This window comes from Crocodylus porosus, unplaced genomic scaffold (genome assembly GCF_001723895.1).
Source record: "Crocodylus porosus isolate Cpor-Errol unplaced genomic scaffold, CroPor_comp1, whole genome shotgun sequence".
NCBI classification, from domain to species: domain Eukaryota; kingdom Metazoa; phylum Chordata; order Crocodylia; family Crocodylidae; genus Crocodylus; species Crocodylus porosus.
This window is the reverse complement of record NW_017728913.1, coordinates 12,410,079-12,424,472: the sequence shown is the minus strand read 5'-3', so window position 1 is coordinate 12,424,472 and position 14,394 is coordinate 12,410,079. Positions and strand designations below refer to the sequence as shown.

The following is a 14,394-nucleotide window of genomic DNA, read 5'->3' as shown; positions in this document are numbered from 1 at the left end:
TGTTTGTAAGTATTCTATGAGGGAGATGAATTAAATAATTTAAGGTTCGTTAACTTGTTCAGACAAATTGGAGAACTAATCAGCTACCAAAACCAAAGAGCTTGCTTGCTCTTGCACTGTCTCTCCCTAATTGCATTTGATGTTACTACATCTTTTGAAAATGCTTTCTTTGTCATTTTCTGGTAGTACCTCTCTGCATAAGTATTATCAAAATTAAAATACAAGCCAGTTTTAAATTTTGGGCAGTGCAAAAGCTAGTGCTCTTACTGAGAAGTAACTCTTTCTTCAGAACTTTTATATTCATTATATTAAATTATTGAAATTATATTATTAGCAATGTATTATTGAAATTATATTATTAGTATTGAAAAAATATTTGTATGTTAGGTAATCCATTTTGTATAAAGAAAAAGATGCAATTAAACAGTAAAATTAGATAAAACATGCATAATACAGGTGGTTTTACATACATTTGCTGTTGAAAAAATGATTTAGTGGTTAAGTAATTTGGAGGATCACATTTTACTATTGGTATGTATAATTAGGAGCTGTAATACTGATGTGCTGCACTGAAACGTGTTAAAGAGAAGCAAGTACAAAACTTTTTTTTAACTCTGGCTTACTTTACTATGCTAATCTTGTTTCAGTTATACGTTTGCATCTGGTTCTCCAGATAACATTAAACAGTGGAAATTCCCAGATGGAAACTTCATTCAAAACCTTTCTGGTCATAATGCCATTATCAACACACTGGCTGTGAATTCGGATGGAGTTTTGGTATCTGGAGGTAAAGTGAGATTTCTTTAGATTTTAATTTTTTTGTCACAGTGTCTGTTTGTTTGAGCCCAAGTCTGTGACTAAGGATGTCTCCGAGGAGCCTGGTATCCTTCTTTTCCCCTCCACTGGCTGCTGTAGAGCAGTTAGTGTCACTGTGACCCTATTGCCTCCTTAACTTAGAGCAGCCATTGCCTCCCTAATGAATGGGTTGGATTGGAAAATCCACATAATAGTGAATCCTCCTAGCTTACTTGATCGCCGTTCCTCTCAGCTTGCTGCACTGGGGTGTGTGGAGAGTGGGTACACAACATATGTCTGCAAAGGGTACGTTCATTCATGTAAAGCCCTCCAATTTGATTGTCTCCTTATATGCAATAGGAATGCACTGCTTTTTCTGCCTGGAAGCTTTCTATTTATGTTCTCTGTTATGGTGATATCTGGTATATAAATGTGTTGGGTATTATCTCCCTGTTAGTGAATACAGGTAGAATTTACTTAATTTGGCTGGGTTTAGTATATTGAAGTCTGGCTTGACTTGATGTGTGTATGTACCTACAAAGAAATTAACAATGTTGTTCCTCTAACTGCATAAATTCCTAGTGCCTGCTGTTTATATGCATGGAATCCATTGACTTTTTCTGATGGTTTTACAAATGGTATCTGTTGGCTCTGGATTTATGACCCACATACCTTGTTCTGGGCAGACCCAAACCCTCAGACTAACCACGACTTCACCATTTGATAATAGGCAAATTTTATTGATATACGGTGATGGCATAAATAATTCCATTCTATAGCTCATAGATTCATAGACATTAGGGCTAGAAGAGACCTCAGATCATTGAGTCCAGCCCCCTACCCCAGGGGCAGGAAGCCAGCAGGGATCGTAGGATCCCAGCTACCAATCTTAGAGATGTCACAGAGGGAAGGTATATCTGTCCAGTATGAGAGCTTCACCCTGAGGTTCTTTCTTGAATGTCAGATGTCAGCAGCCTGGAGGTCAAAGGCCGAAGCCCACCCTCCCCTGATGGGGTGGGTAAGACTGGTGACTTACCCTTCCCCTATGGGCTGGTGGTGTGCCCTCTGTCTATGGTGGCCTTGGGTTCCCCTCTCGGGTCCTCTCTGCTGCTCTGAAATCCCTCCTTTAGTATTCCTTCTCCCCTCTGACTCTTCATTCCTGGGCCTCATTGATTGACTTCCCTGTGGTCGTCATCTTGTCCATGTTCTGCCCTGTCAGCATATTCCTTTGTTCCAACAAACTCACCACATGCACACATCTTAATTTGGTTATTTACCAGGCCTCCTAATTTGGTCTGTTTTACCAAAACGAGAAATCTCTTGCCATTCCCTTGGACCATTGTTGTGATGCAGGGGTAGGCAATGTTTTTGGGCAGAGTACCAAAAACACCTGCAACCTCAACTTGTAAGATATTGGCATGCTAGGGCAGACAGTAGGGGTGCCATGAAGGGCCTGATCCTTGTTGCAGCGGCACAGCCCAGGCTCGCTTCCTGCTGTCTGCCCCAAGGCGCACATGCCAAGCAAAACACCTTTGCATGCCATGCTCTGACATACATGCTGAGTGTTGCCTACCCCTGTTCTAATGCATATCTACTTTTACCTACAAGGCAGTCAGCCAAAACAAACCTCTAAATACCACTTTCTAGCCATCAGTATCTATTTGTAAAATACTGACTACTGCTTAACCCAACCTTTTAGCAGGTGATTCATTGAACTTTGATTAGCTCAAATTCATAGTGGCATTTTTCCATTAATTTCACTTATTAGAATGCTGTAGTTCTGATTAAAGTAAGGATATACTAAAATCATTGCTGGTGTGCAAAAGCTATATGGTTCTACATATAAATTCAGGCACGCGCGTGTGTGTGTAGGGGCAAATGGCTGTTGGAAAGGTAGCTTATGGAGGTCTCATCTGAATTCTCATACATCCTTTTTGTAATGGAAGATGTGGTAGGGGATAGGATTTGTATTAAAGTAATGTATAATCTGAATAGAAAGACAGCTGAAGAGGTGGGGAAAGAAAATTCTTTTTTTCTTTTACAGAAAGGAGAAGTGAGCCCCAGAAAGATTCTCACTTTGATTAGGATACTATATGCGAGAGACAAGATTTGTTGGTTTGAATAATATCTTTTATTAGATGAACTATGTAACTGGGAGATGCTAAACGAGCTTTGTGCTCTATATAACCGATCTAGCAAAAGATATCACTTAAGTTCACAAATCTTAAACCTCTCATATTTCCTCACAGCTATAGCAGCTTTTGGCCCTGTGGACTGGATGAGTGGTGCAGGGCTGAATCGGGACTCTGTGCACCCAGATCGGCCCTGCAAGCTCAATCCAGCATGCAGGCTCATGCTGTCCATCTCAGAGGGCTCTTTGTAGTTCTGGAAATTTGGCAGTGGGGGAGCAGCACTTAGCTGCCATCAGTCCCCCACTGCCAAATTTTTGGATCCACAGGGAGCCCTGTGGGCCAGATGAGCATCCACATGCTGTGGGATCACACAGGAATTAAGGCAAAGCAGAGAATTTAATATAGATAGCTGAAGTCCCAGTCTACTGGTTTAACCGTAAGACTAATAGGCTTTTTGCTTTTTTCTGTAGCATCAGCATAGCCATAGGAAAGCAGATTGAAATGCTGTTGATACTCACAAGTGCAGGGTCAGGTTCTGCACTTGGTTTCCTTTAGGCAAGCATAGGAATGTAGTCCAAGAATGGAATTTGATCCATAGAATTGTGTGTGTTAATTCAGCTTGACTTCAAATTCTGGGATGAGTTCACAGAAATAGCCATAAGACAAAACACTATTCACTTGTAAACTGAACACTTTTGTTCTGGAAGTCCATTGAAAAATATCACTTTTCAGGAAAGAATTGCACTTTTATTTAATGTATAAATGTTAATTAGTGTCTTGTGCATAATATAGTGTTCAGCATTAAGCTGAAGGTTTGGAGTCAAAATGCTTTGAGTGGGAACTGCTAAATCATATTGTGTGTCAGCTTACACAGACTGTCTGCTTTTAAGTACAAATAAGAGTGGGTTTTCTTATTTTTAAATGCAGGTTAAAGCTGCATTTGACAGCATAAGGATTCATGTGCATAGTGTGGGCAAGAGCTTGAAAAATGCTGGGTCCTTTTTATATTTTGTTCTAAACAATTGGGAAGTGTAAGTCCTGGAAGGATCTTTTTAATGACATTTGTATTGGTATTCATGTAAAAATTGGGTTGTTCTCATTTTGTAGGCAGGCCCCTTAAAATAGCTGAGGATTTTGGGGAAAATTGTCCGTTTCCCCAGAGCAAAATGTTATTCTATTCAGAAATATACTTTAAAGGCCTTTTTTTCCCTTTTTTTGAAACTAGGGCTTTATGAACATAGCTTGTATAGAGATTTTCAAAAAATCTGTAGCAACTTCAAAGGAGCTAGGGCTGAACTAAAATAATTGAGATTTAAAGTCTTTACTTTAGAGGAAGCACTACCTAAAATGTCTATTTTTTTTTATCTGGCTGGCAGTTGGGGTTAAATTAAAGTTATCAAAGCTCTATTTTGACTAGTTGACACCTTTATCAAAATTGAAAGTCTGTTTTGAGAGTGGTCCCTCTGAGCATCCTTCTTAGATGTGCATCCTTCTGTCATCTGCCACTACTGTCAGTACTGTCTCCACACTTTTTAAGGTTATGCAAGGTCATTGTTTCTGTAGTGTCTCTGTTCAGAATTAAATGTAGAACTGTCATCCCATCGGTAATGCCATCAAGTAAGGAATTTGTGTTCAAGATTACAACTTGATGCGAGTACTTGTGATTCTGTGTGTCATCTTTATAGCTGGTTTAAGAGCATTTCGGAGAGAGCTGCCACCAGCTTTCTTAGACTGGAAGGGAACAAAGCAGCCAGCGGGAAATGGGACACCTCTTTGGTGGGCAGTAAACTATTCTAACAGAATGCTATGACTAACCTGTTCCAAATCAGCAAATTCCTTGTGCATTAGACAGCTGGTTGGAGAGCTGTTTTTTTATAAAAAGGGTGACAGAAATGGATCAATTGTATTTCTTTTTCAGCTGATAATGGCACTATGCATCTTTGGGACTGGAGAACTGGGTATAATTTCCAGAGAGTACATGCAGCTGTACAGCCTGGATCTTTGGACAGTGAATCAGGAATATTTGCTTGTGCATTTGACCAGTCAGAAAGCAGATTGCTTACTGCTGAAGCTGATAAAACTATAAAAGTATACAGGGAAGATGATACTGCGGTATGTTGACATGCCTTTTAATTGTACTTTTTAAAAATCTACAGTTTAACCAATTTCATTATAAATCATGAAATGAACAGAAAAGATTTCTATAGAACTCTTTTATTCTGTTAGGCTTGCAACCTATATATGAGAGGAGAATATCTTGAGTACATGTAATTCATAATATAGGGGATGTGTGTGTGTATAAACACATGCACACATTTTATATATATATATGCTATTTATTAATATTTATAAATATTAAATATATAGATATGTAGCTAGATATAGCATGGAAGCTAGCCATTATCCTATATTATATATCCTCTTTTCTATATGATATATACAGTATGTGTACACATGTATATTATATAATACAGGGTAGTGGCTAGTTTCTGCATTAGTTTTCCTGTTAACTACATTCAGGCAAACCAGTCTAGTACCACCTATTTTTGTCCAAAGCCCTGTTGTGATATAGTTTGAGAATTTTTATTACAAAAAGCATAAAGTGAGACCTGTATAATGACAAGGCTTGTTGCATCTGCTTCCTTTCTATAATCACAGTCTTTTCAAAGGTTACAATTTGAACAGTAGATCACACTGTGATTCTTGTACAACAGTTTAAAAGGCAAGAAAGTTGAAATATAGTGTAGGTAACTTATTTTCAAAACACTACACTTTATAAACGGAGCCAGATTTCCTTTATGGAATAGAACTCATCATTGCATTGCTATTTATAATGAGCAAAAATTTAAAGCATGGAATCTGATCACAATTGGTGTGAATTCTTTAAGAGTGCTTCAAAATATTGAATTATCCTTCCAGTATCTCTTGGAACAAGACAAATGTATTTATTTCCCATTTTACAGAGGGGTCGGTGAGGTAGAGAGATTAAAGAGCTTGCTTGACATCACATGGGATGTAAGTGGCTAAACCAGGAGCAGAACTTGAGTCTCATGGCTGCCAGCCTTATACTCTTTTTATTTTTCTCCAAAACTTTTTTTTCTTAATTGCTAGTGACCACCCATATTCTTGTTTCACAGCCTAAAATAATAGCAGGAACAACCATGTCTAGCCCTTCAGACAGTAGCATGGGGAAACAGTAAATTCAAATGTATATTCTAATCAGTTAATCTATACATTCTAATTGAAGCAAAAAATATTAACTTATCAAAGTATTGTTACATGTGTATAAGAAATAGCATATCCTGTGTAACAGACCTTTTAAGCAAAACTACAGTTTAATTTACAGTTAAAAATAGCTACTTCAATTTATTTTCTCATGCTGTTTTTTCAGACCGAAGAAACCCATCCTGTCAGCTGGAAACCAGAAATTATCAAGAGAAAGCGATTTTAATGAGGCAACATCTGTACAGTTACACTATAATTTTGTTTTTAGCTTTCCTGAGAGCATTCAGTCGCATCATGCTCTGTCTGGGATTGCAGAGCAGAACTCTGCTAAAGTCATTGCTTCTTCAACTTGTTTTACAATAAATCTTGTTTCTCTTAGGTTTTTGTCTTTTTTTTTTTTTTTTGGTATGATCCCAGGAAACCAGTTGCAGCTGTTAAGTGTTTAGATTTGTCAAGCATATGTAGTTCATGAAAAGGATATAGATGTGCAGGTGGTTATTTTATTACGCATTCATTGAGTGCAAGAGTTCTGAAAATACTAGGTTAAGCCAGTTTTACTGAAAGACCCCTGTTTGACTTCAAGAACTAATTGCAAGTCTATTCATAGAGGTCATTCTTCATGACTTTTCTTGGAGAATGACACTTTAAACTTTGAAGCGGTATTGTTTACCATTTATTACTATTATGTTACTCCAAGTCACTGAAAAATAAAGCTGTCAATTGAGAAGCAGGCCCATATAATATTAACTCATTTTGCATCATGAACCTAATAAGCCAGTGAGAATTGCCAGAGATTGTAGAAATCAGTGAAAATGACTTGAAAGATACATTTTTCCCCCTAGAAAAGGTTTTAAGTAAAATTTGTGGTGTTGTATATGGAAATTTTAATGTCTGTAGGGATCTTTTATGTAGTGAATATTTTACAGTTACATTAAAGAGCCACTGTCAAGATGTTCAAGATCAAATTGACATATCTTTTAATTGCATTTTGTCTTTTCAGTTATGAAAAGATAACATTGGTTATCTTACAAAGTATTTGTAAAGCTGTTTTTATTGTGGCTATAAATCCTGAGTTATGTTTTATATCCCCTGAGTTTTTCTTTGTCTACCACCACACTACCGAGTGTTTTTTTTTTTTTTAAATTTGAAAGACAACTTTTGTATTCATGAAAGAGGATCAGTTAATAACTTTGGAGAGGGAAGTCTTTTATCTGTCTACAGAACATATAAAAGGCAGTGTAAGCTTTAATTATAGCATCTTGTCTCTCTGTTCAGTCCTTTTCTGAAGTAATTTTACATGGGGGTGAGAGGGAGTATGGAGCATTAAACCTGACTTTTCAGACAATGGGTGCTCCACTAACACTGCTAACAGGGACTGGTTGTGATGGTGGGTTTCATATGAGACTTGTATGGTATATGGTCACACACATACACACACCCCCCCTTAAGAAATTTATTATGGTCATTAGATTTGTAATTGGGTAAGGAAAACTTTTAGTTTGTGCTAGCCTAGAACTATTAGTGAGAGAGTGTCATATTCTATTGCTAATGCCTAGAGCCCACTATTTCTGTGAAGTGCATCAGTTTTTTGGAAACTTGTAATGTAAGTCCATTTAAAATTGCAAGGATATAATTTAATGTCTTCTAAAATTTTTCATTTTCTATAAGAACACAGTTTCATATGCATCCTTTGAATACTGTTGCTCTAAAAATATACGTGATGGTGTTCTTTTAAAACACCATGAAGATGAAACAGCTGCAGTTTGCTTCAAGCCTGTTGTTTATATTGTCAAATTTACAAAATTACAAGTATTGCAATAAACTCGTTTACTGCTGTTCATTTTTTCACACATCAAGGTTCATTACCTTCAGGTCAAGCTACTTCAGAATATGATAGCAAAAAAGTTGGGAAAGTGTTTTTGACACTTCCTGATGTTTCTTCTTCAAAAAAAAGTATCTGTTTTTTAAATATATAACATTCCCAGTGTAAAATTGTGGGATTAAACTGCTGTGAAAATAAATGGGAATCTTAGTTTTTGAAGAGGCATTTTCACCTTTAATCCTTTGAAATTGTTTACCTTTAAAACAGCATTCTCAAATTCACCTGGGTGCCTAGGCTGGTTCTGGACCCAGCGGCAACAGGAAGGCAAGCGGTGGGTGAGTGGCAGTGGCACAGGCATTAACACAGCTGTCATTTGTATCCTTCCCATTCCCCTTCCCCCTTCTACTCCCCATTAACACACATCCCTAAGCAGTGCTTGAAGTTTGACGGTAGGCCCTGCCCCTACATTCATAGTCAGTCCAGGAAGCTCGTAGGAAGAGTGAAATGGCTCCTCATGCTGGATCTGGCCCACAGGCTGACATCCCTCACTTAAAGAATCTTTTATGCACAAAGATATTGCACCCTTAGACATTACCACCCTGGTCATCACCTCCCACTCCCCATGCATACATTTGCCATTAGCCTTTTGCCTGTGCTGTTGCACTTTTGTTGCTCTCACTGGTAAATGCATCATGGTGAAGACTGGAAATGACATTAGGTAGTATATAAAACAGGGTAGGGCATTTTATCCCCAATAAATGCTTATTCTGATTCTAAAAATAGCTTGGTTTCTTGCAAAGTTTAACATCTGGTTTAAAAAAGAAAGATTCCATGCCACTTACATTACTTCCATGTACGCCAATGATTCCAGAATTACATGTGTATTTTACTGTTGATCAAAATGATTGACAACAAGGGTATTAAGATATTAAGTGTTGCAATACATCATATTTGAGTACATCTTATTCTGTTAATACTGCAGGTTGTGGATCTGAAGCAGCTGTCAGCCATTATAATCTCAGTTACAGAGGAAATTCATGTTTGTCCTGTATATTGTATTTCTACAAATGTATAAATATCGCAAACTTTTGCATCCCAAAAATTTACAAAATGTTTGGTACATTACAGAATTTTCTAACCGGGGACAAAAATTAAACTAAGCAAAGCCTGCTTTTCTTTTTATAAAGAAAGAAGAAAAAGCAAAAAAAGCCCCCTCCATTCTAATCTCTTTTAATCAGGATACATGCATTTGGACTACAGAGATGAAAATTAGAGGCTTGGGATTACAACTCTTGCATGCTCTTCTGTATTGGCTCCTTCCCCTGAAAGCTGCTTTATCCTGTTGGTGTACTAGTCTTCAGAAGATGATCAGATGGTCTTTGGCATGGGCTGCAGTTTTTGAATGGAGTTCTGCAGGTGACCATGGGTGCAGTTCTTGGTACCAAAGACTTAGGAGCGTGCTCTTGTCATGGCAGTGCAGGTAGATCATTCTGATTTAATACACGAGTTCGGTTTGCAAGTTAAAGACTGCATATTCATTATTCCAAGATTTTTTTTTTCATGTTGATTCTCTACTGTCCCAGTGCTAAACTTAGGTCCTTTTGTTTTATTTACAACTTGACCTGCGTGTTAATTTTTTAACTGCAGTTTAATTTTTTCTATTAGTTTTTAATAATATCAATATCATTACACATGTTCCAATTTATTTATAGTACATCAATATTGTGGATTTATTGTTAAGTGTTCTCTAATGCAAGACAATTTTGATGTAAATATATCTGATCCTTCCTTATAAATGTACAGTGAACATTTTACACTTATATGCAAATAAATCATAAGATAATGTGGCAAAGAAGGATTGGGTCCATAATTTTGATGTTGCTGTAAAGTATCATATTATAATTCCTTTTGCTGTGTCTTGTAATGAATTCTAGTCTCATTATTACATGGTTGATTTACTGCCATGTATCTTGTAAAATCAGATGTTGCCTCCTGTATATATGATCAAATCCATCCCATTTCTGGTTTTGGTTTTGTTTCAGTTTTGTTTTATACTGTACATAGTACAGACATAAGAGAGAGTGGTTTTAAATGTAACATAATTTTGCAAACTTAGGTAACTTGTAAGGATGATAAATTGTAAAAATCACACTTTCCTGTACAATAAGTGTACAGTGTAAATTAGATGTCCTTTGGCTGTGTGAAAAATTGGGCATAATCTGTAATTTGCCTAATTAAGATGCACAAAAATGAATCTTTGAGACTTTCTTTTTTGGTGAAGTTGTATGAGAAATAAATTTGCTATGCCTGACTTAAGTGACAATTTACTCGCCAATAAAATTTTAAATACAGTGTGATTTCATGTAATCTTTTCTCTTAAGTTTGATTTATTATGTAGCAAGATAATTATAAAACAACACAAATGAGATCAGTAAGTGAAAGCATTAATGTAAGCTACAGCAACTAAATGGGTAGGATGCAGTGTTTCTCAACTAGAGTGCTGCTTTATCAAGCTTCATACCAGTAATTTCTAATGTATTGCTGAAATATACAATTAGCACAGTATGAAATTTATATAAATAAAACATTTGTTTATATATGAATTGATCTGAAAAAACTGTTACCATTGTATATTTACAATCAAAACAAAAGCAGCCTTATGCATTTTGTTTTAGAGAAACATACAGTTCAAAGAATGCTGCAAATGAAAGCATGCTTTTATTTAATGGCAATTTTCTTTCAGATGAGATTTGCAGACGTTGAGGACTAATTTCTTTCCTTCGAATGCAAACAAACCATTTTGTTAAAGGAGATTTGTCTAGTTTTTTCCATAGATTTGAGAGCTGACAGGAGGGAAAAATAAATGGCTTGTTGTTAGTGATTCAGAACATGTCGTCTTTAAGATATGGCATTGAACTGTTGCTTTCTTGATGATAGTGTCCAAGATTTATTGCTGTTTATCTTCAGGCAATCTTTATGGCTAGCAGACTTAGTTCATTGTGTAGTAGACATTTGTGCATTAGGAGACCTACCAAGATTAGTGGTGACTGGCACTTTTTACTGGTAACCTCATCAGCGAAATCAGATTTGCATTCACAGCTGGTGTTTGAGGTGCTGTGCTTTGGGCAATGTGTGTTGCACCTTCCTGTTCTGCAATTGAGCGTAGAGCTTCAGGCTCCGGGATTATCAATGTGATTGCTTTTATGAACACTTTTTTGCCCCCACAGGAGTTCCATGGTGATGGAATGGAATACAGGGGAAGGGAGGCCACAAAATAACACTGCATCCTCCTTGAACGCAACTTTGATCCCCTTCCCCAGCCCAATTTGTTGCTCTGCTTTCTGCTCCCTACCCAATATGCTGCTTTTCTATCTGCCACTGTACTCACTGTTATCTTCCCAATCCTCCTTATACACATGTGCACACGCTACCTATGCCACTTGTGGCAGACCTGTTGTAGGTTAGCCATCCTTGGAAAAATGCATTTTCCTGTGCTTGCATTTAACCTCCCTTGTCCCCAGCCTTAGGTTGTTCAATAATGACATTTACATCTGCACTTAATGAGTTTCAGGTACCATTTGCAAATAAATAACATTAGAATAAGTGTGAAATCACTTTTACATTGGAAAATATGCCAGGCCCTTTTTTTTTTTTTGCAAAATGTCATAACAATTGAGAAGGCTTTTTGTTTCATAACTGGTAAGAATACTTGCAACTGCTATAAAGCAAACCCTGTTATATTTTCAAAGGTATTTTTGTAATAAAGGCATGAAAAAAGTGACAACTTCAGGATGTCCATGTAGTTTCCAGACATAGGACCCAATTCTTCAAGCCTCCACCCCCAACCCGCCATCTGTGAAACTCCCTTTGAAATCTGACTTAACTGGGAACTTCATATCTGAAGGGAGTTGTGGGTGCCAAGCTTTGGTGTTATATATTTTTTTCTCCTAGTACTAACTTGAAAAAAATTAATAACTGCTGTTTTCTGTCTTCAGTTTGAGTAGAGAGGTAGATTTCATAGACACTTGGGCTGGAAGGGACCCTGAAGGATCATTGAGTCCAGCCCCCTACCCCAGGGGCAGGATGTCAGCAGGGATCATAGGATTCCAGCAAGAAAAACATCCAAATGTGTCTTGAAGGCATTCAAAGTGGGTGCTTGAACTGCCTCCGACGGCAGTCGATTCCAAACCTTAGGGGCTCGGACAGTAAAGAAGTTCTTCCTTGTGTCCAGCCTGAATTGGTCGCAGCAGAGTTTGTGACCATTTGATCTTGTCATTCCTTGGGGCGCTCTGGTGAACAGGCGTTCTCCCAGATCCTGGTGAACACCCCTGATAAACCTATAGGTGATCACCAGATTGTCCATGAGTCTGTGCTTTTCCAGGCTGAAGAGTCCCTTGGCTCAGCCTCTCATCATAAGATCTGTTTTCCTGACCTCTGATCATGCACGTGGCTCTTCTCTGGATTCAAGCTTCTCCACATCCTTTTTGAATTGTGGAGCCCAAAACTGGATGCAGTACTCCAGCTGTGGCCTTGCCAAGGCTGAGTACAACAGGAGAACGACATCCTGGGATTTGCTTGAGAAGCATCTATGGATGCAAGCCAGCGTTTTGCTCGCTTTACTAGCCGCAGCATCACATTGAAGGCTCATGTTCATGTTGTGGTCAATTCTGACCCCCAAGTCCATTTCATCTGTAGTGCCAACCAGTATAGCACTACCAGGCATATAAGCATGCTGCAGGTTTTTCCTCCCAAGGTAGCTAGCAGTGTTCATCTGAAGTCAAGCAGAAGGCAGGGTAGGGTGGCACCTTAGAGGCTAACTCATTCAGAAAGACATAAGCTTTTGTATGTGACAGCTTACATCATGAGATGCTATAAACGTGTTACTCTAAGATGCACCCTATGCTCCCAATCTTCAGTATATGACACTTAACTACAACCAATCAACCAAGAATTCAGTGGCATTTTAGCTTCCCTAAGATGTATTCATGCATAGGTTGTATTTGATTTTTGCACATCTTTCCAGTGGATTCCAGGTGCATTTTTTGCCTCTCTTTCTACCTTTTTGAGACGATGTAATTCACTATTCTGGTACTTTTCTTTTTTCTCATTTTTGTTTTGTTTTTGGGTTTTTTTAAACCATAACTCCTCTCATAGGAGGCTTTATTTGACTTTAATTTTCCTTAGACCAACCTTTTCTTATGACAAGTGGGTTTTTTATGTAATGTAGTGCAAAGCTGAATTACATTTCCTAGTTGTAGATAAACCGAGCCTGGATTAATTGGGTCTGTCTGTCATCTGCAAATCAGATCTCGGCAGTTCAGGCAATAATTCAGCTAATATTGGTAGTAAAGGTTGAAATCATTTTGACAAGGATAAAGTGGATTAAAATGGAAGATGTAACCTAGACAAATGGGAGGATTGGCCCAAAAGAAATCTTATGAGGGTCAACAAGGACAAGTGCAAAGTCCTGTACTTGGGGCAGAACAATCCCATGCACCAGTACAGCCTGGGGCCTGTCTGGATGGGCAGAAAAGGACCAGGGGGTTACAGTGGACAATAAGCTGAATATGAGCTGGCAGTGTGCCCTTGTTGCCACAAAGGGTAATGGCATGCTGGGCTGCATTGGTAGGAGTGTTGCCAGCAGGTCAAAGGACATAATTATTCCCTTCTATTCAGCACTGGTGAGGCCGCAGCTGGAGTACTGTTTTGGGCCCCTCCACAACTGAAAGGATATGGACAAACTGGAGAGGGTCCAGTGGAGGGCAATGAAAATGGTGAGGAGGTATGGGCACATGACTTATGAGGAGAGCCCTGAAACTGGGCTTATTTAGTCTAGAGAAGAGAAGACTGGGAGGGGATTTAATAGCAGCCTTCAACTACCTGAAGCAGGGTTTGAAAGAGGATGGACCCAGGCTATTCTTAGTGGTGGCAGATGACAGAACAAGGAGCAACGGTCTCAAGCTGCAGCAAGGGAAGCTTAGGTTAGATATTAGGAAGATTTTTTTTTCACTAAGAGGGTAGTAAAATACTGAAACAGGTTACCCAGAGAGGCTGTGGACCCTCCATCCTTTGAGGTTTTCAAGACCCGGCTAGACAAAGCCTTGGCTGGGATGATATAGTTGGGGCTGGTCTCACTTTGAGCAGGGGGTTGGAGTTGTTCAAGTAGATTAATCCAGGCCTCTAACTTGACTAAGAAAAAAGTGAAGAAAAAAAAATGGTCTTGCTTTGTATTTTAAAATGTTTTAAGAAAAACTGTTCTGCTTATTATGACCCCATGCACAGTTCTTTTGAAACGGATGTTTCTCTCTTTCCTAAAAACAAAAAGGTGATAACAGTTCTCAAAACAAAACATGTTGCTGAGCAAGCAACTGTTATGATTTACCCCGACTTTCTTTTCAAGGATGTTTTGTTTAAATCGTG

General features: G+C 38.2%; 2 protein-coding genes across 2 annotated transcripts in view; both read left to right on the top strand.

Annotated features, from left to right (window-relative positions):
* The window catches only part of PLRG1 (pleiotropic regulator 1), a 31,667-nt gene extending 21,382 nt beyond the window's left edge, over window positions 1-10,285 (top strand). Inside the window, exon 16 of the mRNA XM_019534501.1 lies at window positions 7,277-10,285. The gene's annotated coding sequence lies outside the window, so the exon portion shown is untranslated. The remainder of the gene's footprint in view (window positions 1-7,276) is intronic.
* Window positions 1-14,394, top strand: part of LOC109309596 (protocadherin-16-like) — a 43,093-nt gene that overhangs the window by 391 nt on the left and 28,308 nt on the right. Inside the window, exons 2-3 of the mRNA XM_019534338.1 lie at window positions 648-787; window positions 4,846-5,039. Coding sequence (XP_019389883.1) covers window positions 648-787; window positions 4,846-5,039 — 334 coding nt within the window. The remainder of the gene's footprint in view (window positions 1-647; window positions 788-4,845; window positions 5,040-14,394) is intronic.